The sequence below is a fragment of the Thermochaetoides thermophila genome (assembly GCF_000221225.1).
Source record: "Thermochaetoides thermophila DSM 1495 unplaced genomic scaffold scf7180000011816, whole genome shotgun sequence".
NCBI classification, from domain to species: domain Eukaryota; kingdom Fungi; phylum Ascomycota; class Sordariomycetes; order Sordariales; family Chaetomiaceae; genus Thermochaetoides; species Thermochaetoides thermophila.
Window position 1 is genome coordinate 5,262,700 of NW_006383032.1, and position 22,787 is coordinate 5,285,486.

General features: G+C 51.4%; 7 protein-coding genes across 7 annotated transcripts; 2 read left to right on the top strand and 5 right to left on the bottom strand.

The window, feature by feature from the left end:
- Positions 1–1,113: 1,113 nt before the first annotated feature.
- Positions 1,114–2,093, bottom strand: CTHT_0035140 (uncharacterized protein; the record flags this gene model as incomplete). Its single annotated transcript, XM_006693882.1, has 3 exons — positions 1,114–1,390; positions 1,455–1,906; positions 2,067–2,093. 3 exons carry the CDS (start codon positions 2,091–2,093, stop codon positions 1,114–1,116), a joined length of 756 nt encoding a protein of 251 aa, XP_006693945.1.
- A 1,328-nt stretch (positions 2,094–3,421) lies between these two features.
- Positions 3,422–4,346, bottom strand: CTHT_0035150 (uncharacterized protein; the record flags this gene model as incomplete). Its single annotated transcript, XM_006693883.1, has 2 exons — positions 3,422–4,201; positions 4,275–4,346. 2 exons carry the CDS (start codon positions 4,344–4,346, stop codon positions 3,422–3,424), a joined length of 852 nt encoding a protein of 283 aa, XP_006693946.1.
- Positions 4,347–8,035: 3,689 nt separating this feature from the next.
- CTHT_0035160 (ATPase-like protein) lies at positions 8,036–12,265 on the bottom strand (the record flags this gene model as incomplete). Its single annotated transcript, XM_006693884.1, has 1 exon — positions 8,036–12,265. One exon carries the CDS (start codon positions 12,263–12,265, stop codon positions 8,036–8,038), a length of 4,230 nt encoding a protein of 1,409 aa, XP_006693947.1.
- Positions 12,266–14,790: 2,525 nt separating this feature from the next.
- CTHT_0035170 (uncharacterized protein) lies at positions 14,791–15,984 on the bottom strand (the record flags this gene model as incomplete). Its single annotated transcript, XM_006693885.1, has 1 exon — positions 14,791–15,984. The coding sequence occupies one exon, from the start codon at positions 15,982–15,984 to the stop codon at positions 14,791–14,793; it is 1,194 nt and encodes a 397-aa protein (XP_006693948.1).
- A 2,108-nt stretch (positions 15,985–18,092) lies between these two features.
- Positions 18,093–18,710, top strand: CTHT_0035180 (uncharacterized protein; the record flags this gene model as incomplete). Its single annotated transcript, XM_006693886.1, has 2 exons — positions 18,093–18,348; positions 18,616–18,710. 2 exons carry the CDS (start codon positions 18,093–18,095, stop codon positions 18,708–18,710), a joined length of 351 nt encoding a protein of 116 aa, XP_006693949.1.
- A 736-nt stretch (positions 18,711–19,446) lies between these two features.
- Positions 19,447–20,022, top strand: CTHT_0035190 (uncharacterized protein; the record flags this gene model as incomplete). The annotated part of the gene is made up of 2 exons (XM_006693887.1): positions 19,447–19,511; positions 19,722–20,022. The coding sequence occupies 2 exons, from the start codon at positions 19,447–19,449 to the stop codon at positions 20,020–20,022; spliced, it is 366 nt and encodes a 121-aa protein (XP_006693950.1).
- Positions 20,023–20,816: 794 nt separating this feature from the next.
- On the bottom strand, positions 20,817–22,393 carry CTHT_0035200 (uncharacterized protein; the record flags this gene model as incomplete). Its single annotated transcript, XM_006693888.1, has 3 exons — positions 20,817–21,312; positions 21,375–21,602; positions 21,786–22,393. The coding sequence occupies 3 exons, from the start codon at positions 22,391–22,393 to the stop codon at positions 20,817–20,819; spliced, it is 1,332 nt and encodes a 443-aa protein (XP_006693951.1).
- Between the last annotated feature and the right edge of the window lie 394 nt (positions 22,394–22,787).

The following is a 22,787-nucleotide window of genomic DNA, read 5'->3' on the forward strand; positions in this document are numbered from 1 at the left end:
GAGCCTTTCCAAGAAGAGATCAGGTCAGGAACCTGGATCAAGCTCGACCACTCGTCAGCGAAATTGACGGAATGGCCGACAGGGGGCAACCAGATGAACCAGACAACCAGCTGTTTGTAGTGGATGGTTGCAAGAAGCGTAGCGCTTTCGCAGGGAAATGGCATCCCAGAGCCAAGGCTCAAACGGCAGCCCTCGTGTTCAGCGTGTTCAACGAGTTCGAATGCAGCATTCGCGAGGGAGGCCGATATTGACAGCATGCTGTTGTGCCAACCATTAGTGGGCACAGCCTCAGCGATGGCGAATTTTATCAGCCCCCTTCATTCTTTCATTTTGTCGCCATATGGACTCCAAGCTCCCAGGTCAGGGGCCAGGAAAAAGGGGTCCCGCACGACCCCTTACCGTGTAGTTTGACGCTTGGGCCCATGCTTCACGTGACTGCATTCAAAGGTATTGGGGTATCTACCCTAACCCTGATTGGCTACTTCCTCAACCTTCTACTTCCATAGCTCCTGTCGACAGTTTCAAAGCCTCAACCTCACTCAAAGCTTCTCTATCACAAATAAACAGGTCAAAAGCTCATTCATTGCTAGATGTTCATCATTAGAAATAATCTTATGCTCTTTGATCTTCGTGTTCTTCCTTTCAACGCTTTCCGATTATAACGACTAATGACCTGAGGCACGACTGCACCCTTCTGCTCTCTTTATCAATCGATCAGTATTATGCCCTCTTCCAGAGTCACCACGTAGTCATCATGATAAGCACTATTCTTGATGAGCTTCAGCAAATCAGTGCCCCAAAGGAGAAAAAAAATATACAGTCTGACATGATCTAGACAAAGAGTTCCAGTTTCCAACCCACATCACCAACCTTTCCAGCCACCCTGTGCAAGACCCCCAGTGATCCTGCATCGAACAATCAATCAACCCATCGCTGAGCAAGGATGCGTCCTCAGAGACCTAACCTAGCTGCCTTCCTTTGATGTTCCTCTGAACTTTAGTCGAATCGGCAGTCTATCCTTTGGATATCTAACAACATGGCCAACCTGGTACGTCCCCTGCCCCCGGACCATTAGAAGCTCCCTGTCATGCGCAACCTTAAAGTCGAATTCCCTTACAGTATCGCCAGGATCATCCTAATCTTCATCGTGCCAAGTTCCTGTCGGATGCATGACCTTAGACCCGTCGAGAAAGGCCGGAACGCTTTCTTCCGCACGTGCAGCGGGTCGCTCTCGGGGGGCAAAAACCTCTTAGGTAGGAGCTCTGCTGCACGCGGGAATATATGCTCAAAGTGGCGTGCTGACCACATATCTCCATGGACCTCGAAGCCGTCGGTCGGGTAGCGCTTTGTGAAATCGGCCGGGTCGATGAGGTCGAAGCCCGGCTGCCCCCTGCGGACTGTTGCGGCAGGCGGGAACATGCGAAGACTCACTTTTGATGACTGCGGCTGTGCACGGCAAGGAGTTGAATACCGTGGGATTTGCGGCAATGAGGGATGCGGCGCGGTTGGGGTCTGGCCCAAGAACTGCATCATACTCGGCCCATAGCGCAGACAGTTTTGAGGGGTTGATTCTCAGTAGGTAGTAGATGAAGCCGAGCGTTGCGGCTGTGGTGCCGTGGCCGACGAGGATGAATATCGTGAAATGAGGGATGATTTTGGAGATGAAATCTTTGTCGAGACGGAAGCTGAACCTGGTGTTTGCGAGTTCCTCACGCTCTGCGGCAACATATCCCTTTGTGGCCAGGAAGAGGGCGGTTTTGACATCAGGACCTTCACTGGAATTGACTTTATCAGCCGCCTGCGCAACGACCTCCTCGACGATGGGAAGAAAATACTCGCGAATGATCCGGCTCCTCCACCACATCAGCGGCGGACGCAACGGGTTTGAGGAGCTTTGCCAACTGTTCTGAGGGATTTTCTAGGCATAACCACCAGATCTGTTTGGACAGAGCATCCTGCACAGGTCTAAGGGCTGTATGGCAATGCATTCGTGCTCCCCTGGACATGACCAGTTATATTATTCTTCCCCGACACCGGGTTCTCGGGCCTGCGGGATAGGAACTTACAGGACGGCACGTCCAGATGACGTCCATTGTGATAAGAGTGGTGTAATCCTTAAGCTGGATAATCTCGTTTGACTTGGCTGCAGCTCTCTCAGCCTGTCAATGAAGACACCGATCTCCTCAAGGAAAGCCGGAGTGAGAAATATATGGTTCTTATCGAGAAGCTAGGGTTGAAGATTGATCCTGATCACTTCCATTCGGCGCCCTCAAGCGTTACAATATCCCCTTAATGTGTAAGGGGCCTGAACTCAGCTTTAAGATTGATGCTCTTTGGGAGACCTGTCCGGCTCTACGTGAACTGGGCAACAATATCAGTGTTAAAAGTGAAGGATTGGGGGAGATGAAAAGCCATGAATCAAGGACTATAAAGCCCTGATCTGCCAGCTGAGGGTGCTTGCTTAGGACAAGATAAGATGGGCCGAGAGGACGGATGTCACTTGAAAGCTTGGCCATTATCTTCTTGCCTACGACTTCGAGGTAGCCGAGAGGTAAGAATGCGGCATCATTTTCTCTTCCCTTTGTTAGATCACTCGATGTTGGGAGTACGACGACTAGGTTGACATTACGGCTCCAGTTTGTTTACAACATCTCCGGACGAGCATCCGGCTCTGATGCAGGCAGCGGAAGAAGCGAGCTACGACCGTCAGGACCCCGAGGGCCTTGATGACGAGAGCCCCCGAGCTGGGCGGTCAGGCTGGAGGGATCCCCAGTCATCGTAAAGGCCGCGATGTGCAGGTTTCCCCTCCTCAAAGGTCGACAAGTGTCTCCATCAGCAACTTTAGGGTGCATGGAAAAGTAAGTTAAAAAGTCGGGTAGTTAATGTTTGCTATCACACTTAAATCAATTGTTGACGGGTTCTAAATTCTAAGATAAGGTAACACAATGTCCATGCAGCTTGTCTGCGGACCTGTCCCCAATCTTCCCGCAGGTGCACAGGTGCTAGAAGGAGGCGTTGATGTGGCTGGAGAGTAAGCCGTTTAGTGTATGATCCTCAGAGCTCTCCGCGTAACACCCGCTCCGCGAAACGTAACCGATACAGTGGTGTGCTCGAGGCTAATTGGCCATTCATGAATGTCCCTAATCCTCCGTAGGGACAGTGCTGACAGCATATGATGCCTAATAGAGGCTGGCGAACCAGCGCTCACGGGACGGGACGACCGTGGGAAAACAAAGGCAAAGAGAACGGAACGCTCTGGCAGAGGTGCGCTGACCAGGAAAATGGTGAAACGGGGCACACGTTGAAAACCAAAAATGCGGGCCATAAATTATCACCAACTAAATATTACGATTAAAAACACCGCATCATACAGGAACCCTCTCCACTTCCTAAATTAGAACTCATTCATCGCATCAACCGCTTAGAACAGAGCGGCGAAGACACCAGCAACAGCGATGGCAACAGAGAAGCCAGCGACGACGCGGCCAGCACCGGCAGTGACGATCGGGGGCTCGGGGATGGCGCCGGTGGGCGTCGGGGGCTTGGCAGTCGGGACAGTGATGGTGCCGAAGCTCTTGGTCTCAGCAGGCGGCGGGACTTGGGGACCAGCAGACCCAGTCTCGGCAGGCGGGACAGCAGGGTTCTCGGGTTGCTTGCTAGGCTCGATGGAGGGCAGGGTATGATTGCCATACGACGGCTGGGCCGGGGGCGGGACAAAGGTCGGCTCAGGACCATCAGTGACGGGGCAAACGGTCGTGGTGATGATGACCTCTGAAGTCACGATCGGAACGCCACCACCGGGGCAACGAGTGATCTCGGGCGGGCAGGAGGTGATGGTGTAAGTGCGGGTCGTGGTAATGGTGCTAGTGGTCCACATGGTGGTCTCTGGGGGAGCAGTGGTCTCCGGGCCGGAGCCGCCGGTGGGGCCAACGGTGACGGTGGTTGCGGGGGGCTCCTCAGTGTCGTCGGTGGTCGTGGGTTCCGGGTCGCTGCCGCCGGCAGTAGTAGTGGGCTCCGGCTCCTCCTCACAGAAGTCGGAATCGTAAAGGATACATTCGCAGGCCGAAACAACATCCTGAGCGGTAGCACAGGACGGCACCATCTCCTGGCCGATAACATTCTCGGGAGTCACCTCCTCGCACAACCAAGCGGGGTCATCGCGTTCGAGCAGGCCGCTGAGGCACAGGTTGGTCTCCGCATCCTATCATGACGGTTAGTAGCCATGTTAACATCTAACATTCAAGCAAAGAGAGGACATGTGTGATGTGTCATACGCAAACATCAACCTCAGTAGCGGCGACAAGAGGTAGGGCAAGGGCGCCCAAAGACAAAAGAGCAGCGCGCATTTTTGCTACGGTGATGGTTTTGAGTATTAACTGGGAAATGGAGTTATAGCGAGCGTAGGAAAAGGCCAACGAGCGAGGGGCAACTGCAAAGGCAGAATGTTATAGGGCGAAACGATAGACGCTTTGCCTTGGGAAAACCCTGTGCCGTAAGGTGAGAGAAGGCTGGGACTCAAGGAGACAGCGAGCAACAAAGCTTTTTATCCCATGCAGTCCGAAGTTCTCGAAGGATTGGCGCAGAGGTGGAACGATATTATTGATTCCTCACCCCGGGCAGAGCTTAGGCCGGGGTTCTCGCAGGGCACTAGTGTGCACCATGCCCAATACGGAGGCCAAGGAAGACAAACCCGAGGGCAGGCGGTCAGGCTTGAGATGAGTAATGTGTTGCTCGCCAGCATGACCGCATCTGTACATCAGTATAAGGTACATTAGCCAATACTCCGTCTACATGGAAAACATAACATGCTTCCGGATCCCCAGAAGGCTACAGACGCCCAGTATAATCTTGATAATCTTGTCACCCTCATGGCCTGCGCAGTGCACTATTCCAGTATACAAATTAGGGCGAATCTCTTCGGTTGGATAATGGCAGCGTCTTCGAAAGATGGAGGTTTAAATTGCGATTTACGCGCACTAACCTGCTTGCTCTTACCTACAAGTACGCTTACAGCATTAGCCTTGAATAATGTACAGGTACTTACGGAGTGGTCGTGGCGTAACCCGTGAAGAAACGGCAGAAGCCGGACCGAGCGAAGAATTTTGACCCTCTGCAGGACATCGTGACACACAAGAACTGCGGGTTCTCGGCGCCCACGAATACTGGGGTGCTGGTAACCTGTCTTGCGGGTGCTACCTACGCTGTGATATAACTAAATTAAACTTTTAAGCCTATGACGTTCTGAATTGGTAGGTATAATTGCTGTTGGAGTTGTTGGCAGCCACCTACGAAACACTGTTGAGTACGATCCAGCCGCTGGCGGCCAAAGAGCTAAATTTCCCTGCCTTGCTTGCCTTTAGTGCCTTGCTGGAGCCACTGATGATAACTAGGTCCTTGAATGGTGGGATAGGCGTATTGATGGATGGCCACACTCAGCAAGTCGAACACGAAGCTTCATTGCCCAGCCGGCGAGACATGATTTGCTGCTGCACTGCCCGGGCTCGTGGAATGGGGCCTCGAGGTCCGAAGAGAGTGTGGAGCCCCCGGATCGAATCACATCTCCACAAATGGCCTCGCCCGCTGCGTCACCAACAGCCCAGCACAATAGGCGATGGGGTCTCTGAGTGGGTTCTCCAACATCACGACAAGAAAGCTTGGCAAGCAGGTGATGCGTGGGTCGCCGAGTACTCGTGGCCAGTGATTGTCCGTGGCTGCCCATAATCATCAGCGGACTAAGTGAGCGGCTGGCAGTGGCTTTCCTTGGTTCTGCAGTGGTTCCACGGTGCGCATGACACGAGTGCAGGAACGATGTGTTCTGTCCCTGAGTGATCGGCAAACCGCCTCGGTTTTCGTGCCAAACAGTCACTCTCTTTGGTATCTGGTGACGGCAATGAACTTAATGTGAATGCTCTTGTAAACCGTCAAACCTGTCGTCAGGGAGAGTCCACCAGAATCGCTCAGCTTGCTGTTTGAAGTAGGTACACCACAGATGACAAGACAGACCATGTATGTTTACTTGAGCCACGCCTGCAGGCCTATACACCCCGCGCACCGTACAAGTAGGTAGTGTAATGCACCCAGCTCTCATCACAGCCTCTCTGTTTGTTAATGATTGGCTCGTTGGAGTCCCAGCAAGCATCCCCATAGATAAGCACCCACTGCCAATACCACTATAAGAGTGGGGGTTGGGTACTCAGGTGGTAGGCGATGAAAGTCACATACAGAGAGACACTAGGGCTCAGTCAGGCTCCTTATGTGTATCTGGTGCTTACCTGGGATAGGTGTAGCTGAGTCAATCATGGTTGACAATATTTTGGAACTTACTCCATACAGAAGCATAAAAGTGAGCCCAGGAAGGGAGATATAAACCATCTTCGTGTGAAAAAAAAGTAAAACAGGAAGATAGGTGTGCCATATATGTCTTCATCGACCAATTAGCGAATACCTTGGGCCAAGATGCTGCTCGTAATGTTTGCAAGACAAGAGTCAGGCTCCATGTTCTTCTCAACACTAAGCTTTTGTGCGTCAGTTCAATCCATTTGATGCATACATGAAATCTGTGCTTCGTTTATCTGGCTAAGTTCCCGTAAGTTGCCATCGCAAATGCGCCTGGCCATGTGAACGTTAGCTCTTGTTGCGATTTAACCTGATGAGAGCAATTGCTGGCGTCCCAATCCAAGAAACATACATCTGAATGGGCAACAGGAATCGCATATGCAGCCGGTGAGCTGGTTTGCGGTGGTATACTGAAGGCATCAATATCGTACTAATAGAGACCCATGAGTTGGACACTTCCTGGGGTTACGTAGACTGCTACGTAGGACGTATCTTGCAGTTAGATCAGCCAATTATACCCCAGTTAAAAAACAGGAGAAATAGTGTCCTCTCTTCATTCCCCAAAGTATCACCAGAGCTATCCACAGAAACAACTGGTGATCGAATGCAACCTTGTAAATTGTTTCATGGTGATTTGCGAAATGTAGGAGCACACCACGTTGAGCCTATAGACGAGGGTTGTACTTATTTGTGGAACGCACCAAGAGGGCTCCTAACGATAACGAGCTGTATGATGTATCTAAACTCCTGATTATCTTTCTCACTAAAGTCTGATGCATTCATATCGTAAGCAAAATACAAAGCTTTGACCTGATCACATTTACAATTATGTCTTCCTGGCTCTTCGACATCGAGAAGCAAGCACGCCTGGGGTCGAGTCCCATCCCCGAGCGCGAGATCTACTCCTTCTGCGACGAACACGCATACGACGTTGATCTGTAGCCTCCATGATCCAATAACTGTTGTGCTCTAGAGCGCAAATTCATCCATCATTTTGTCGCGTCTTCACCTATCCGGCAGGCTCCAGAGCATCGTGGGAGGATACTGTTGCCTCTGTGGAAAGCTGGTGTGTCAGATTCCCCGATGAGAACTTCCCAGGTCCCTTTTGTTGCTGTCATGATAATGGTAATGGGTGAGCGAGGAGTAGCCTCGTAAGAAGAAGCTGAGAGTTCTGAGAGAAACATTGTCTTTTTTTTCAGGAGATGCTTTCTAGCCACCGGGCGCGGTGTTTGCAAACAATATGTACACTCGTACCCTCCCGGCAAAAGAGACGGGGCTAGGTCCCATAATCTGGAAAGAGTAGCGTAGTCTTGCTGAGGAACTTAGAGTCGTCCTACCGTCATCGTGCGAAACACAGGAAGTTCTAGATCGTTTCTTTAAGGAATTGGCCATTGTGGTGGCAGCACCAACGGGTCCGACGAGGAATAGAGTTGATCTGGTATGTTTGGGTCTAAGAAAACGAAAGTCTTGGGTAAGATAGGGCATCAATTGATCCAACGCTGGAACTAATCTACGTCTCTTGTACACCTTTTCTCGATCCTATCATCGAACCCATCCCACAATGACCGGGCCGGAGCTTGGTATAGCATCTATCCCGACTCAACTGCGGGCAAACACTCGTCGTGGGCCAGCTGCTATATCGTCCGTAGCACTAGAGATACAGCCCTAAATGCACCCTCCCTTCCCAACCCACCGAAAATCATGCTACCGAAGTGATTTGGCTTTCCGTCCTTCTCGGACAAGCCTTGATTACCCGTCCCCTATCCAGCACAATCTCAAAATCCGCGTCTGCAACAGCCTCAGCTTTGTGCGCAATTGTGATGACCGTGCTGTACTTGAGCTCTTCCCTCAACAGCCGATGGATATACATCGCCGTCTCCCCATCAATGCTGGCCGTTGCCTCGTCCATAATAACAATGGGACTTCTGCGCAGCATGGCTCTTCCCAGTCCCACCAGCTGCCTCTGGCCCTGAGACAAGTTCTTGCCACCTCCATCCACGCGGGTGTCGAGTGAAAACCTTTCGATACTCCCATCTGAGTTGGATGATGCCAGTCCCGATGCATTGAGCACTTTGTTGAGGACCAACGCACACTCCTCATCGCTGTGCTCACCCAACGGGTCCAGGTTATCCCGTAGCGTGCCGGGGAAGAGAACCGGATCCTGCGCAACAAACGTGATATTCCGGCGAAGCGCTTGCTTGTCCACGTTGGCGAGGTCGACACCACCAATGCAAATGCTGCCACCGCCCCGGTGATCAGGATGAAGGATGCCAAGCAAACTGAGAGCAAGGGTGCTCTTGCCTGAGCCCGTCCGGCCGGTGACAGCAACATTCGCACCACCAGGTATCCTAAAACTGACGTTCTCCAGGACGGGGGGCAGTTCAGGGGCATATCGCAGAGTGACTTTGTCAAAAATAATATCGTCGCCGTACAATGGCCAAGACGCTGGTGGCTTGATGTTTCCGCAAGGTTCTTGCTCCAAGCCAAGAAGCTCGATTAATCGTTCGACACTCACAAATTGCATCTGCATCTCGCCGTAACGACGACAGAGGCTATGGGTGGCCTGAACAAAATTAGATGCAGAGGCGAGTACGAAACCAACAGTGCCACTTGACAAGCCTGAGAGAATTGCTGTGAGTGTCAGAGCGAAGGTGCTGAGTGCAGAGAGGAGGTCGAAGCGGTATTGGAGCCAAGCCTGAAGACACCAGTAGATATGATCCATTTTCTGGAACGTATCCGTATTCGCAACCACACGATTTTGGAAGTGATGCTCCGCATGGAAAGCACGCACTGTGGTCAGTCCTTCAACTAGTGTGCCGAAGTTAGACATGAGAGGCGAAAGTGACACCGTCTCAAGCCGACGGAGAGACTGAGATGTGGGCAAAAACCGATTGAAGATGAGGATGAACAGTGCGGTCATGGTCATGCTAATGAGGAGGAAGGGAGGAGTAGTAGTAGCGATAACCGCAATCGACGACAGCCATCCGAGTGCAAACCATGCCACGGACATGAGTTGGCCTGCTATCTGTCCGTCCACGGTACCCATGTCTGATGTCAGTCTGTTCATGAGCCGTCCAACAGGGGTAACATCATAGAATCTGAAAGTAGCGTTTGCAACTCGATGCATGGCCCTCTGGAAAAGGTTTTTGCCTGCTTGATAGACAATGACCACGAGAGCGATGTCAGAAAGGGCCAATGTGAAGACTTGCCCGAAGCTTAAGAGCAAAAATCCCAACAACCATGGTTTCACATCGGCGGCGGGTGAAGGCATGAAATCCAGCCATTTCTCGGCACTGGGGATGCTCGCAGTTTGAAGCGCGTGACGAGCAGGATTAAGACGCTGAAGATCTCCTTGGAAACTGAGATGAGTGAGTCGGTAACGAGCTTCGGTTTCTTCGTCATATTTCTCACCCCATTCTTTAAGAAACCAGAAGTACGCCAACCTGACGAGCCTGAAGAGAGTGAAGAAAAAGATTACGACTGCCCACCATCGCAGGCGGCCAGCTTTGACGTATTGCCAATATACTGATGCCAGGACCCCGCCATTTACGCGGTGCTCGTCCTCGATGAACTTATCAGGGACCGGTTCTTCTTCTTCCGAGCGTGATCCGTGAGCTGAGAGGGTTGCTTGGGTGGCGGAGCGAACCAGGCTAGCTAGGTGTTGTAGCTCTTCCTCGTTGCTTTCCAACTCTGTTCTGTCAAACGTTTCGATCCGGCCGTCATCCAGGATCTCAATGACTTGGTTTGCATAAGGGGTAGCAATATCGATGCGGTGAGTGACAAAGATGACAAGCCGACCAGCGGTTAGGGGGCAGTTTTTGTCGGAAAACAGGTTTTTCATGATCCTGGTGGCCGTTTGATGGTCCAAAGAAGCAATAGGATCATCGAGCAGTAGGATCCGTGCTCGGCTGTAGATGGCTCTTGCTAAAGCTACTCGTGCTCGCTGACCTCCCGACAGTCCAACTCCATTCTCTCCAATAAGAGTGAGATCCTTGCAACGGAACTTGTCAAGTTCTTCCCGGAGGCAACAAGCATCCAGTACCTGTTCGAATCGAGTTTTGTCGTAGATGGATGAAAATAAGATGTTCTCCCGAATGCTCATGCTCTCCAACCACGGGCTCTGGGCACAGTACCCGATCATCTCCCGGGGCACTACCCTCTCGCCACCGTGCTGGTCCATCTCGCCAAGAACAGCCTGGAGCAATGCCGACTTCCCGATGCCCACCTTGCCGCATACCAGTGTCAGACCTGGACGGCAAGTTACTGAAACGTTCCTCAACACCCTCTTCGCTGCACCAGGCCAAGAGAACGAAGCGTCCTTGAGGACAACCTCGAGCTCTTCCAGGGGACAGACACCAGCTTCTCCTTCGCCACCGCTTTCCTCCAAATCTTCCTTCTCTGGCTCCAACATGAACTTCTCAATTCTCATCATTGCCACTCTCGCATTTAACAAGACCGTGATCAGGTCAGGAAGTTCCCTTAGACTGTCTTGCAACGTACTGAACAAGTCGAGTGCAGGGAATGCCACGTCCACAGTTAATGGCTTCTTGGACACGATGGCAAATGCCCAAAAACCGGCAACCGGGAAGAGATATGCCGCGAGAGAGTTGACTATGGAAATTGCCTTCATGACGATATTGCCCTTAATCCGTTTGGATAATTCATCACGCCGACTTTCCATGATCTTTTCCAGCCAGGCATTTTGCCAAGCGTACCATCGTAGGTGCCGAATGGCCTCGACAAACTGGCTTGTCCGTTGGAGCTTCGTGTCGGTTACCTCGCGGCGATCTTGTTCAATGCGCAGCAACATACGCATGAGCCCCATGTTGAAGGCCATGCCAGTCACTAAGACGAGAATTCCCGATAGGGACGCTGGGCCCAGGATGTTCCAGATTAACACGAGTGAGATGATGAAGTTAAGGGGCTTTGTAATAAGACCTGCGGCTTCCCAAAATCGTTGGGCAACTTCATAGGCGTCGTTGCGCATTAGGTTGAGGATTTTTCCTGTTGATGCAGGCGAGGCGCTTTCTGTGGGCGTTTCTGCATTAGATTCCGACCTGATGAACTTTCTGTAACCGCGACGCAGAAGGAGTCTGAGTCTTTCAACTACACTAAGACCGGAGCTCTTATTATCACCGTCATTATCACTGTCAGATTCGTCATCAGTTAATGTTGTTGCAGTTGAAATGCCTTCTTGATGCGATTCTTGCTGCTCTTCGGCTGAAGATGGAACGGACGTGTTTCCGCTGGGGAAAGTAAAGGCTTTCCGCTTGAGTGTTTTCTCATGAATCATAGTAATCATTTCTCCTCGACATCGTTCATATGCCCGACGGGAATACCAAAGACTGAATACTCCAGATTGAGTCTTGATCAGCCTAGTAATGAGGGTAATTCCGGCGTAGGCAATGGCGGCTCGGTAGTTTGGGGGAGCTGCTGTAAGTGAGCCGAGCAACTGCTTGAGCAAGACCGGACTCGCCAGGTCGAGGCATGTCTCGCATATTCCCAGACAACAAATAATAACGAGATCCAGACCGTTGGCTTTTAGAAGCCGTGCGAGAACTGTCCCAGGAACCTCGCGGAACAGCCTGTGCAGCCGGTCATGTTGAAACTCGTATGCGAGAGACCAGACATCCTCGTTGTTCAGCTGCCGCTTGTAGCCAATTCGAATCAAAGGCGCCATCCAAGACACGGTCATCCATTGCCACAAAGTAATGATATCTTCGGGGCTACGAACAGAAGCCGTGGGTTCAGTAAACGGTTTTCCGATACCAGAACTGTCCAATAAAGGGTCTCGAAGTGGCATGTTAAGCATGACGATAAGGGATGCAAGGGGGAGACCAACGCCGAGCCCCCAGACAAAGAGGAGAGGCCAGATTTCTTCGATGACATCGGGAATCAGGGTGAGTATAACAAACTGGACGGAAAGCATCACGCCGTTGATGACGAAGACCGCCCCTGGGAGAGTTCTAGGACGCTCGATGCCCAGAAGTAGAAGAGATATGACCTTGACCAGTCCATGTCAGTGACATGTCACATACTCAAGACAAAGATATCAGAAGGAACCCACGCTTGGTAGAACAGGAGTTAAGCAAAGTTGGGAATATCCCGGCCATATCACAGCACCAAGTATGCCGGAAACAGCGGTAGCAGTGCTAAGCAGAAGAAGAGACAAAGTCCAGGGGGTCCAGGGCTTCATAACAACCGGGCCAGGGCCGGATTCAGGATCATTTCTAGGAATAGGGGACTCGCATCCTTCAGCCGCAAACCTGCGCAGCCAGAAGGGACGGTAGGAGGACCAGGCAGGCCCGACAACATAACGGAGCGCCACAGTGAGAATGGCTGTCCATAGAGGAATATGGCCGACGGGACCAAGACATTGTGGAGATATAACGGCCAAAGAAGGTATCTGCGGAGCAGGCGTGTGTTAGCCATCGAGATCCTGAAGACCAGGTAAGCGGTTAGAGGAAACAAGAGCAGAAAGCCCTAGCCAAAAGGGGGACCGGCCGGTGCAACTTGCCCATAGCTGCCGGCAGCAACGGTAACATGGCCACCAGAAAGTCCACCAACCCGGGTCGACAGAGACAGTGGCCATGGCGGGGGTTGGTTGTGAATGCTCCCGAACCAAGACCAAGGAGGAAGGGTGTTTGTGGTCAAGGCGAAATATCAGCATCGGCTCGGGAAATGAAGGGCAACCAGTATCCAAAATGGCATGGCTAAAGGACTAAATATAAGCGCGGGAATAGCCCAACAACGGCCAACTCTCGACTGTCAAAACAAACTGGGGAGAAAAGTCGGGGCGACAAATGGCCAGAAGAGCAATCGGATAGAGAGATATCAGGTGAAAAGCGGCGACACTCCTGAGACCTGTGGCCGCAACGCGTGACCGATCGATGTGATCAGGGCAGCAATTGTGTTCCGCAGCACCATTCACCGACAAATGAGGGCAGTGACACAATAGCCGGGGGCCGAGTAAAAAATACGGGGGAAGAGGCTATATCACCAACGCGCTTGAGGATGGCAGAGGCACAAAGATGGCCCTCCCCCCCGACAGATGCTGTACTATTCACAGATCTCAGGTAGCACAGCGGCTTTGTGGCGGGTTCCAGATTGCTTGTTCTAGGCCGAGCTTTGAGCCTCGAGCAGGGAGAAGGAGAGGGCCTGATGGGATGACGGACTGTGTCGTGCTTCCACGTTAGGTTCTGCCGTTCCCGTCTGCCAGCCACGGGTTCTGTTCTGCAAGCTTTGCTTGAGTGTAAGGTCAGGTAGCTCAGGTAGGTAGGCAGGTGGTCGACGCTGCGCGGCTACATTGGGAATTAACGATTACCGGCAGACGCAGGCAGAGGATGTCGTGTGTCGGGAGCGATACCCGGTGAGATGTCGTTGGCTGCTAGGACTCGCTGGCTGCGACGACGGATCGGCGGGTGCGCTTCCCGCAGGCCATTTGATGCAACCAGGAACCTAGCATTGCAACCTGAGTGGAAGGTCGAACTTTGCCCAATGGTGGATGATGGGGCAGTTGTAAAGTACCGTACGGATACGCTGTTACGTCGCATCGTGGAGGATCCATCGAGAAGGCACAATAATGGGAAAGTACGAAGTACGGGTGGGCCGGATCCCAGGTCACCGGCCCCCGCAGTCCAATGATGACAGGGCAAGGGCAGCGGGATGGCAGCAGCAGGGGAGATCGCGGGGAAGAACTTGAAAACCCTGTTCGACTTCCTCGAAAGGCTGACAAGTTGTAGTCAACCCCCAACCATCGCCGGCTACTCTTCCCGGTGCGGCCTGGCCCCGGGTCAAGGTCCAGTTACTTGCTCCGTAGCTCGGCCCGTATTGAATGCACCTCGCCAATGACGGGTACAGTACATCAGCCTCTCAATGGCAACTGTGCGGCAGAATGCACACTCGGTGCGTGGCCGGCGATCTTCTCGTGTGATAGACACGCTCGATTGCATGTCACAAGAAATGCTGATAGCTGTTAGCGTCATGTGAACAAGTATTGCGGTGTCGTGTCCCATGTTCTGTCGACGAGTGTCCGTTTACTCCAAGGGACTTGCTTCGTTGTCCAAGACATTTCGCAGTGCTGTATCGGGACTATGGAGAGGGGACTGGGGAGGAGGCGGGACATGAGTGACCACGCAAGGCTCAGGGTATGCAGGCTACAGCTACCTTAGGTAGATGCAGAAGAAAAGGTCCAAATCGCTCTGTCTGCCATCCATTAAGTTTTCGAGCATCAGACATAAAAATCTGACAGTCACTACCGTAATGACTGCTAAGGTCCTCTTTATTAAAGGTAATGGTTAGCCTTATCCATTGTTGAACTCACCAACCCTGAGCCATATATCCAACCAGAAACGCCCAATGAACAGATCATTGCTCAGTATTTTATCCTTCCCTCCGCAAAAAAAAAAAATGAAGCCGTTCAATCCGCTTACGAATCGTTTCCCGGTTATAACATCACGGCTTGCTCCAAGAAAATCCAGAGGGACCCTGCCATTGTTGTGTTCTCGGCTCGGAACCACTCATCTCGGCTGGTGCCTGAGTTGTGCCGAGGGGATGGCGTTCGGTTGCCTCAAGCTCCGAGATTGGCGGCGGAGGGGACGATATCGAGACTGGCACTGGAACCGGAGCCGGCGATGGCGACGGAGCTGGCGCTGGAACCGACGCTGGTGGTATCGAAGTGCTCATGGGCAGACCGGCCGAGGGAGGAGTGATGCTCAACCCTGAAAGACCATACGCCCCGTACTGGGAATCATACGGTTGCACACTACTCGCATACGACAGATGTCCGGGCGACTCCCAACTGAGGCCGGGGTTGCTGACGACGCTTTGACGAAGGTCGGGAGATGGGGTACCCCACGGCCTTGGCTGCCAGTCTGCTGCCGCCGCCATTTGGGGCTGCAAAGGGCTTGAGTACGGGTGGGCTTGGAGCACCATCGAGTTGGTCGCGGTGCCGCCACCGCCGCCACCGCCTGCACCTGCACCTCCATGCTGCCCTTGGGGAAGCATTGGGTGCGACTCTTCGCTGTATCTCTTCCTTCTTTTGCGCATAAAAAAGAATCCCAGACCGCCTAGGATCGCTATAGCCGCCACAGCACCTCCCGCAATGATCCCAGCCAACTCGGTCTTAGAAAGGCCTGAGTCATCCTCGTCATTATTGCCTATTGTTGTTGTCGTGCTACCAGGTATGTTTCCAGTCGGTGTTGCTGTAATATTGGGGGTTGCCGTCACGATTCCTGTTGCTGTGACGGTTCTCGTTTCGGTAGCAGTTGGTAAAGACGTTGATGACTTAGCGCTTTCTGCTTCTTGCAGGAATTGTGCCTTAGTTAGGCCAATGGGTGTATTCGAGTCGCTGCATGCGACCCTCATAATGTCGTAAACAGATTCCAGGTCGTCAGGAGATTCTCGTCCAAGACATCTCGCTGTTCGTTTGATAAAGTCGCCGCCGTTACGACAGAGACAGGAGTTGGTCAGTGGCACTGTGCTAGCTTCACAATGTGACTCTCCTGCCGCCTGATACAGACAGGACTGAGCTCCTTCTGGGTAAAAGCCAAAGTCAATAGTATTGCTCGCTTGTGAGACTACCATTCTGACAAGAACGAGTGTTGCTAAGGCCACAGGAATGGCCCCTAGCCGGACAGGCCTGGTCATGCTTGAGGACTGCGGTATTGGGAGCCTGGTAGGAAATTCCGAGAGCGGGAGAAAAGTTTGATGTGATGACCAACCACGGGTTTACTGCGAAATTGCGTTGGCAGAAACTGCGGTACTGAACTCCTTTTCCAAGCGAATATTCTTCGACCTCTGGAGTTGATCCTACTGACGCATTCTGTTTACGGTTAGAACCTTTTACTGGTTAAACGAAGAGAACGTTGACCTTAAACGACTGCCAGGTTTAGGGAAGAACAGGAGACGAGAAGGGCAAACGGCAAATGGGAAAAGGCAAATGCTAAGCTCAAGATCCTGCGACGAGGTTCGGGTCTTTAAAAACAGAACTAATGACAGCGAGGGATCCGCGCAAGCCTAATGTGGTGGGCGGCGCCGGTGCTCTGCATGCATCGGAAAGAGGCTGAGCAGGGCCCCCGCAGGTTGTTGGCTGTTCTCACAGCCCAATCGCGTGCTCGCCTCTGGGACAAGCCACTGAAAATCGATGCAGAGAGCAGCCGGTTTGAATAAACCAGACGGATTGTGTGATGCGCAGCATCTTGATCATCAATATGATAAACAATATCCCTCCGATTCAATTATCTGAAGCTGGATGGACTCGAAGTCAAGCTCCTATCCACTATAGACATGCTGCCATGAAGCTGGCGGGACCGATCTGGGACCTGGAGGCAGTGGAGAGCGGAGTGGCGGACAACCCGTTCTGGACCCATACAGAATCGCGATTGCATTTCGGATCGACTTCTGGGTCTGGTAGGGCTGAAACAGCTTTGCAAGTTGCAATGAGGGTGTTGGAGACGGTATACTCCCACACGTGAAACTGCTTGACATACTCTCTTGCAAAAACTTTCTGGAACTTCGATAGCTCATTCCATCGATGAGGATCTTCTACTGCCGCAGCCTCGCGCTCTTCTCTGCGAGGCGCCGCCGTAGGTGTATCGGCGGTGGGGCTGTTTTTTGGAGATGGTGGGGACTAAGCCCGCTTTTGTCAGCTGTTCCTCTGGGTTATGCTTGGCGACAACCTGCCCACCCGTCATCATCAAAGCCCCATCACCAGCTTGGCTGACCGAATCCTATGAAATGCAAATGCTTCTTGCAAGAATGCAGATGGACGAATCAAGTTGTTTAAGTTGTTTTTGTCCTAATAGGTATTGTTTTTGTGAGACTGCCATTTATTGCTCTGTGTTTATGTCTGGCATAAATGCTGACATTGACTTTGTCCGAGTCTCTCATCCATTATTTTTTTTTTTTTTGCGCAACAACTGCAAGCCGAGCATCAGAAATATTTGACGACCAGCTTGAGTGAGAAATTGTTGTTGTCCAAACAATGCGTAGTCACACACACACACACACACACAACAAAACGTGGCTTCTCGAAAGCTGATATTTGAGGCACACCATCCCATCAGGCAAGTCAAAGGGCGGTAACTGCCGAAGATAGACCCTTCACGACCCAATTGAAGGGTTCTTGTTGCGACTTTCCCATGGGATGCCCATAGCTTTCTTGGTTCCACTACCACCTTGTCACCTGCAGCATCTGACATTTAAGCTTATTTTGCTTGTTTGCTACAGAGTCACGTTTGCTTGATCGATGGACCTTGACGTAATCATTATGATCAGAGTTCCCTGATCGACTATACCTCAGAAGTTCAGTTCCAGGGCCTTTTTGGTAAGTTCAGGGACTTCCGAGGTTTTGATTCCAACACTCTACTTAGATGTTGCTACTTTTAACTTGGAATGTGAGAGGTTTACTTGGGGATATTAATTGTCCGTAGTGCAGGCCCTCATGACCGCAGCATGACGTATAATGAAGGGCTCAGTTCCTGTTCAAGCAGCAGCGAGCAAGCATTAGCGGCTCAATGCGCAACATGCAACTGCCGTATGCTTTAATGCTACTGCCTCAAGCCTGCAGTCGCTTCCTGCTACACACTCCTAATGGCCAGGCACAGGATCTATAAATGGTCACGGTACCTCTAGTTCCCTTTGTTCCACATCCCCAACCCCCAAGCACAACACCTCCTTGACTGTGAGCTAATCGAACCAATTGACTTTGCGGCTCCAAAGACAGATACAATCACTAAGCTGTTCAGACAACAACTATGGCATCAAAACCCATTGCAACCACCAATGAGGTGATCGAGAGCGCTGTTATTCGTGCGCCCCTGTCGCATGTGTGGCACTTCATCAAGCTGGCTGAGTTTGACAAGTTCTGGCCAGCGATCGAAAAAGCTGAACATGTCAAGGGTGTCAGCGATGAGACGGATGTGGTCAGATGGAAATTCAAGGACGGCAGCATTGCTGAGGTCAAGCAGGATGAACACAGTGTGGGTGGCTACAAGCAGCCCATTATCGAAAGTGAATAAACAGGCTGATGAGGAGATTCCTGGTGTAGAACTTGGAGCACTATATCACATACAGTGTCATTGAGTCAGAACCGGAACTGTCATATTCGGGTTCTGTCAGCACAATCCGTTGCTGGGCGGTGACATCAGGGGAGTTTGCGGATTCAACATTCGTTCAGTGGACGTCTAAGTTTGCAAGCGATGCTGATCTCGGTATACCCCTGAAGTTTTCGCTTACTTGAAGTGAATGGTTTTGGTGCTAACATTTAGCATGGCACAGGTGTGATCGAGGATGCCAAGTATAAGCGTCAGGAAGCCCTTCAAGGCCTGGCTGAGGCCGCTGCTCGAATGTTGAAGGAACATCAAAAGAAGTAGAGGAGACACTAGAGAGTGAACAAAGCAGCTGATGCACATCTTTAGCAAAGGGTTATATTCCATGTCTCGATATGTTCTGTTGAGAGCAGGGAGCAAGTCTTGTGGACAGTCTGATGTAGCATTTTTAGTACATGGGTCCATGACCGCAACGCGTTTGTTCAATAAGAAGAGGCTGTCAATTTCATCTTCAGATTAACACCTCTGCGTATGGATGCCGAGGATATTCAAACTCATTATCCTTTTTGCCAGAGTCTCCTTGAAACTTTGTGTTCCTCCGCATTGACATTCAAGGAGATGAATTCATGAACGTCACAGAATGGTTTTGACATATCGACCAGTGTGATCCTGTTCTCCATTCTCAATTCAAGTCTGTGGCAATGAATGGTCGCAAAGCCCAGTCTGGTAACTCTCAAAGACAATGGTTTCTGTCTTCTTCCGGTTTGCGAAGGAAGAGGGCACCAGCCACAGCATCCAGATTAACAAACAGTGGCCAGGTTATGCTTTAATTCTGGAAGCCACGCACGAGGACAAGATGCAAATCCAAACAGCCATAAAAGCGAAGCGGACTGGAGTTTCTTCCTTGCACCAGTCCTTCCCTGAGCCTCTTCCAGCTTTGAATCTTGCATCCAAGCATCCTAATTCTAAACTCCTGTGGTCCCTCGATTAACTCGCACTGTTGCTCTAGTCTGCACTTCAAACATCGCAAATAGCACCCTGAAGTGATCACTAGAACACAATGTCCGTCGTCATTTGCCAGGGCGTAACCACGCCAGCCAATGTCATGGTGACCACCTTCAGCGGGTATGTTGATTCCTCACTCCTAGTTTACTGCAAAAAACTATCAAGAACCATGCTGCAGCAGTGCAAGCAATCAGCTCTAACAACTTTCTGCATCGGTTTGTGTGAAGCAAAGCACAAAACGAAAGGCTGTGCTTCACCTGTGGCTCTCATTAGCTTAACTACTTGGATGAAGTTCCATGATGCCACTCACTGACAAGCTGGATGCTACAGAACTCCTCCGCCTGCACCCCCTCCGCCGCCAACTCCAGCTCCAGCTCCTTTGGCTCTGACCACTCAAAACGTCACTTATGTTGGCATGCCAATCGCCCATATCACTCCAGCTGCGGCAGCTCCTCCTCCTCCTCCTCCTCCGCCGCCGCCGCCTCCACCTCCTGCTCAAAGCCCAGCCATTCTCATTAGTCCAACGCTGGCCATACTGGCGGTTGCTCAGCAGCCACCGCCACCTCCTCCGCCTACTCCTCAGTCGCCTGTTGGGGTTATGGTTTCCTGGCCTATGAGGCTTGCTCCTTGACTTATCAGACAACATAACTAACCCTGCTTCAATTTTTTGAGGTCATACTGCTGGGAGCTATGTCTTGAGGGATTGACTTGGCCATTTGAGGTTCCGTGCTGACTCTGCTTGGCGCTATGTGATCTTGAGAAACAGGTTCTTGGTTTATGATGCAGTGAATTCCATGCAAGATCTGGGTTTTATGGAGTTTGGTTCAACAAGTCGGAGAGGACATGTTCTTGAGAGCATAGTTTCGCCAGCGGAAGGAAATGCAACCTCCAGGCGAGGACTGCGTCACAAGCGCCTTAAGGTATGTTGTTTTGTTATCTAAACACTTAGGAGCAAAGAGGATGTGTACTCACGAGTCATTCAGTTAGAGCACGATACAACAAGATGCTGCTTTTGGGAGTTGAGTTGTGGTTAAGGACTTGCTACATCTACGTCGAGGGCAAGGGACGCGGATAGTGGCTTCGATTGCTGAGCTAAAAAGTGAAGGTACTAGGAGAGTTCATCGTCGCTTAAAATGCGCTCTGTGCGTTCTTGAGCAGGATTTCCCAAAGCAGCAGTCTAGGTAGCAATTTGTTAAAAATAACCTTCAATCTACATTACTAGAGTATGACTTTTGCTGTCAACAGTGGTTATCTAAAGGGCATAGTTGGTCAACTTCACACTCCATAGTGCCATGTCCTAGGACACAACCGAAACAAAGGTCACAGTTGATGTAGAACTCAACATTTTAGTGTAAGAACTTTGTCGAATGCCGTAAAGACCGGAAAGCTACGTACCTCACTTGTAGGTACGCTCTTTGTTACTTTCTATGGATACAGCACAACGGTAACCATACTCCTCATCGGAATGTTAACGCTGGCTGTACCATCAACAGCAAACGATGTCAACGGCAACTCAGCAATGTCCCTCGTAATATCCGTCACCCATGCCTTGGCCGAAGTGTAGCTGCCAGAACCAACCCTGACATTGATATGAGCCGTATTTCCACTGTTAATAATGGGCACGGCAACCGAGCCGTCCTCATTCCGGAAAGCAGAAATCCTAAGGTTTCCGCCACCACCATTTGTACCCACGCGACGAGCACCAGGTCGCACAAAACGACTCCATTGGCCCAGAGCCCACAGCCGCTTAGATGGCTCGACAGTCTGCTTGTTCGTGTCGATGTGCACCATGTGGCTGTTTGTGCTACCCGTCTGAACACCAACCCAGTACAGATAGGCCGAGGCATTGGCGTTGACGATGGCCTGGTAGACGTGGTTGGCCCAGGTGAGCCCTCGCCGGCACCGCCCCAAGAGTACCAGGCTGATGTCCAGGCGCCTTGGAGGTCAGCCGCCTCGGTTTTCCAGACAGGCTGCCGAGCTGACATGGGGGAGTTTGGCTGTGACATGTAGCTATGTGCCGTGATGACGCCCAGCATGTTATCGACGTTGCGTAGGGAGCCGAGCATGCCCGCCTGCTGCGACCAACCACCTGCGTCGCAGCAGGTGATGGTCACTTGGGAGGTGAGGTTGGCACGCTCGAGAGTCGGGTAAAGGATGCGGATAAACTCGGCTGCCTGACCGGCTGTGAAACGCATGGAAGCGTAGCTTGTTCTATGTGGGGTTAGCGGTTGGTCTTCAGCGAAAAGCGAAGCAGAATATTCCCTCACGTGAGGTCTGGCTCGTTGGTAAAACCTAGGTGGGTGATTGTGACATTCGACTCCTTGTACAGCTGAACGTATCTGCTGTTATAAGTTTCCATCTTCGATTTCTAGGAAAAAAAACATAGACACTGACTTTACAAGATAATCGGCGTAGGCCTGCCTCCAGTCACCGCTGGCGCAGTACGCACCACTCAGACCGCACAGAGAACCACCATTGGCATCGTTGCCATTCGTCTTCATGTATGCAGGCGCGCTCCAGGCATCAGCATAGATGGTTTTGACGCCATAAGTGTGTTGAGCCTCCTGGGAAAGCCATAACTGCTTGTTGTCTGAGCCGTCCCATTCGATGATGAGAGGCTTGTCAGGAGAACCGGGGCTCTTATGGGCGATTGAAACCATCCAATCGTTCCTCATATCAGGGGAAGAACCGATGCCATTGCGCAGAATCGTCAGGCCAGCACCCTTAGTCGTACTGAAAAGCAGATCCAAGGCACGACGTTGCTCGGCTTCAGGGAGCCGACTCATCTGAACAGCCCGTTGGAACGCTTCCGAAAAGCCGAATCCATCAATCTTCTGGTATGTTTTAGTGAGATCGACTGTGATGGTGGTGCCAGACTGCCGCTTCGGGGGTGGCTTGAAGGCATGATAATTCTCGCGTCTCTCAACATACTTGAATTTCGGGGAAAGAAGGGCATCAACCGTTGCTCCTATGGAGAGAAAAAGGAGTGCCAGTGGGTGCATTCTTGTCGTCTAATGGTTGGCTGTTGTTGCTATCAGACCGTCAAAGTCGATATATGGACTAAGTCTTCAGTTGACACTAGGCTGACGCAGTGATTACAGTGATAAAAAAAACCTTTGCCACTTTTATACAGACCTTCGTGCTTGAAGGTCGTATCTTGCGGCCATCCTCATAGCTGGCCCCTCACCGAAGATATTAGCCCGGATATGGCCTGGTCATGAATAGTTGCTCCTTAGTCGAGGCAATGGGATATTGAGCAAGGATCCTAATACTCAATCAGATTCTACAAAAGAACTATTCTGTACAATGCGCTATGAGATGGATATTGGCCCTTCCTTGGTACAGCAAAATTCCCCACGGCTTTGCCCCAGGGAACGGGAAGCGGGCAACGGTTAA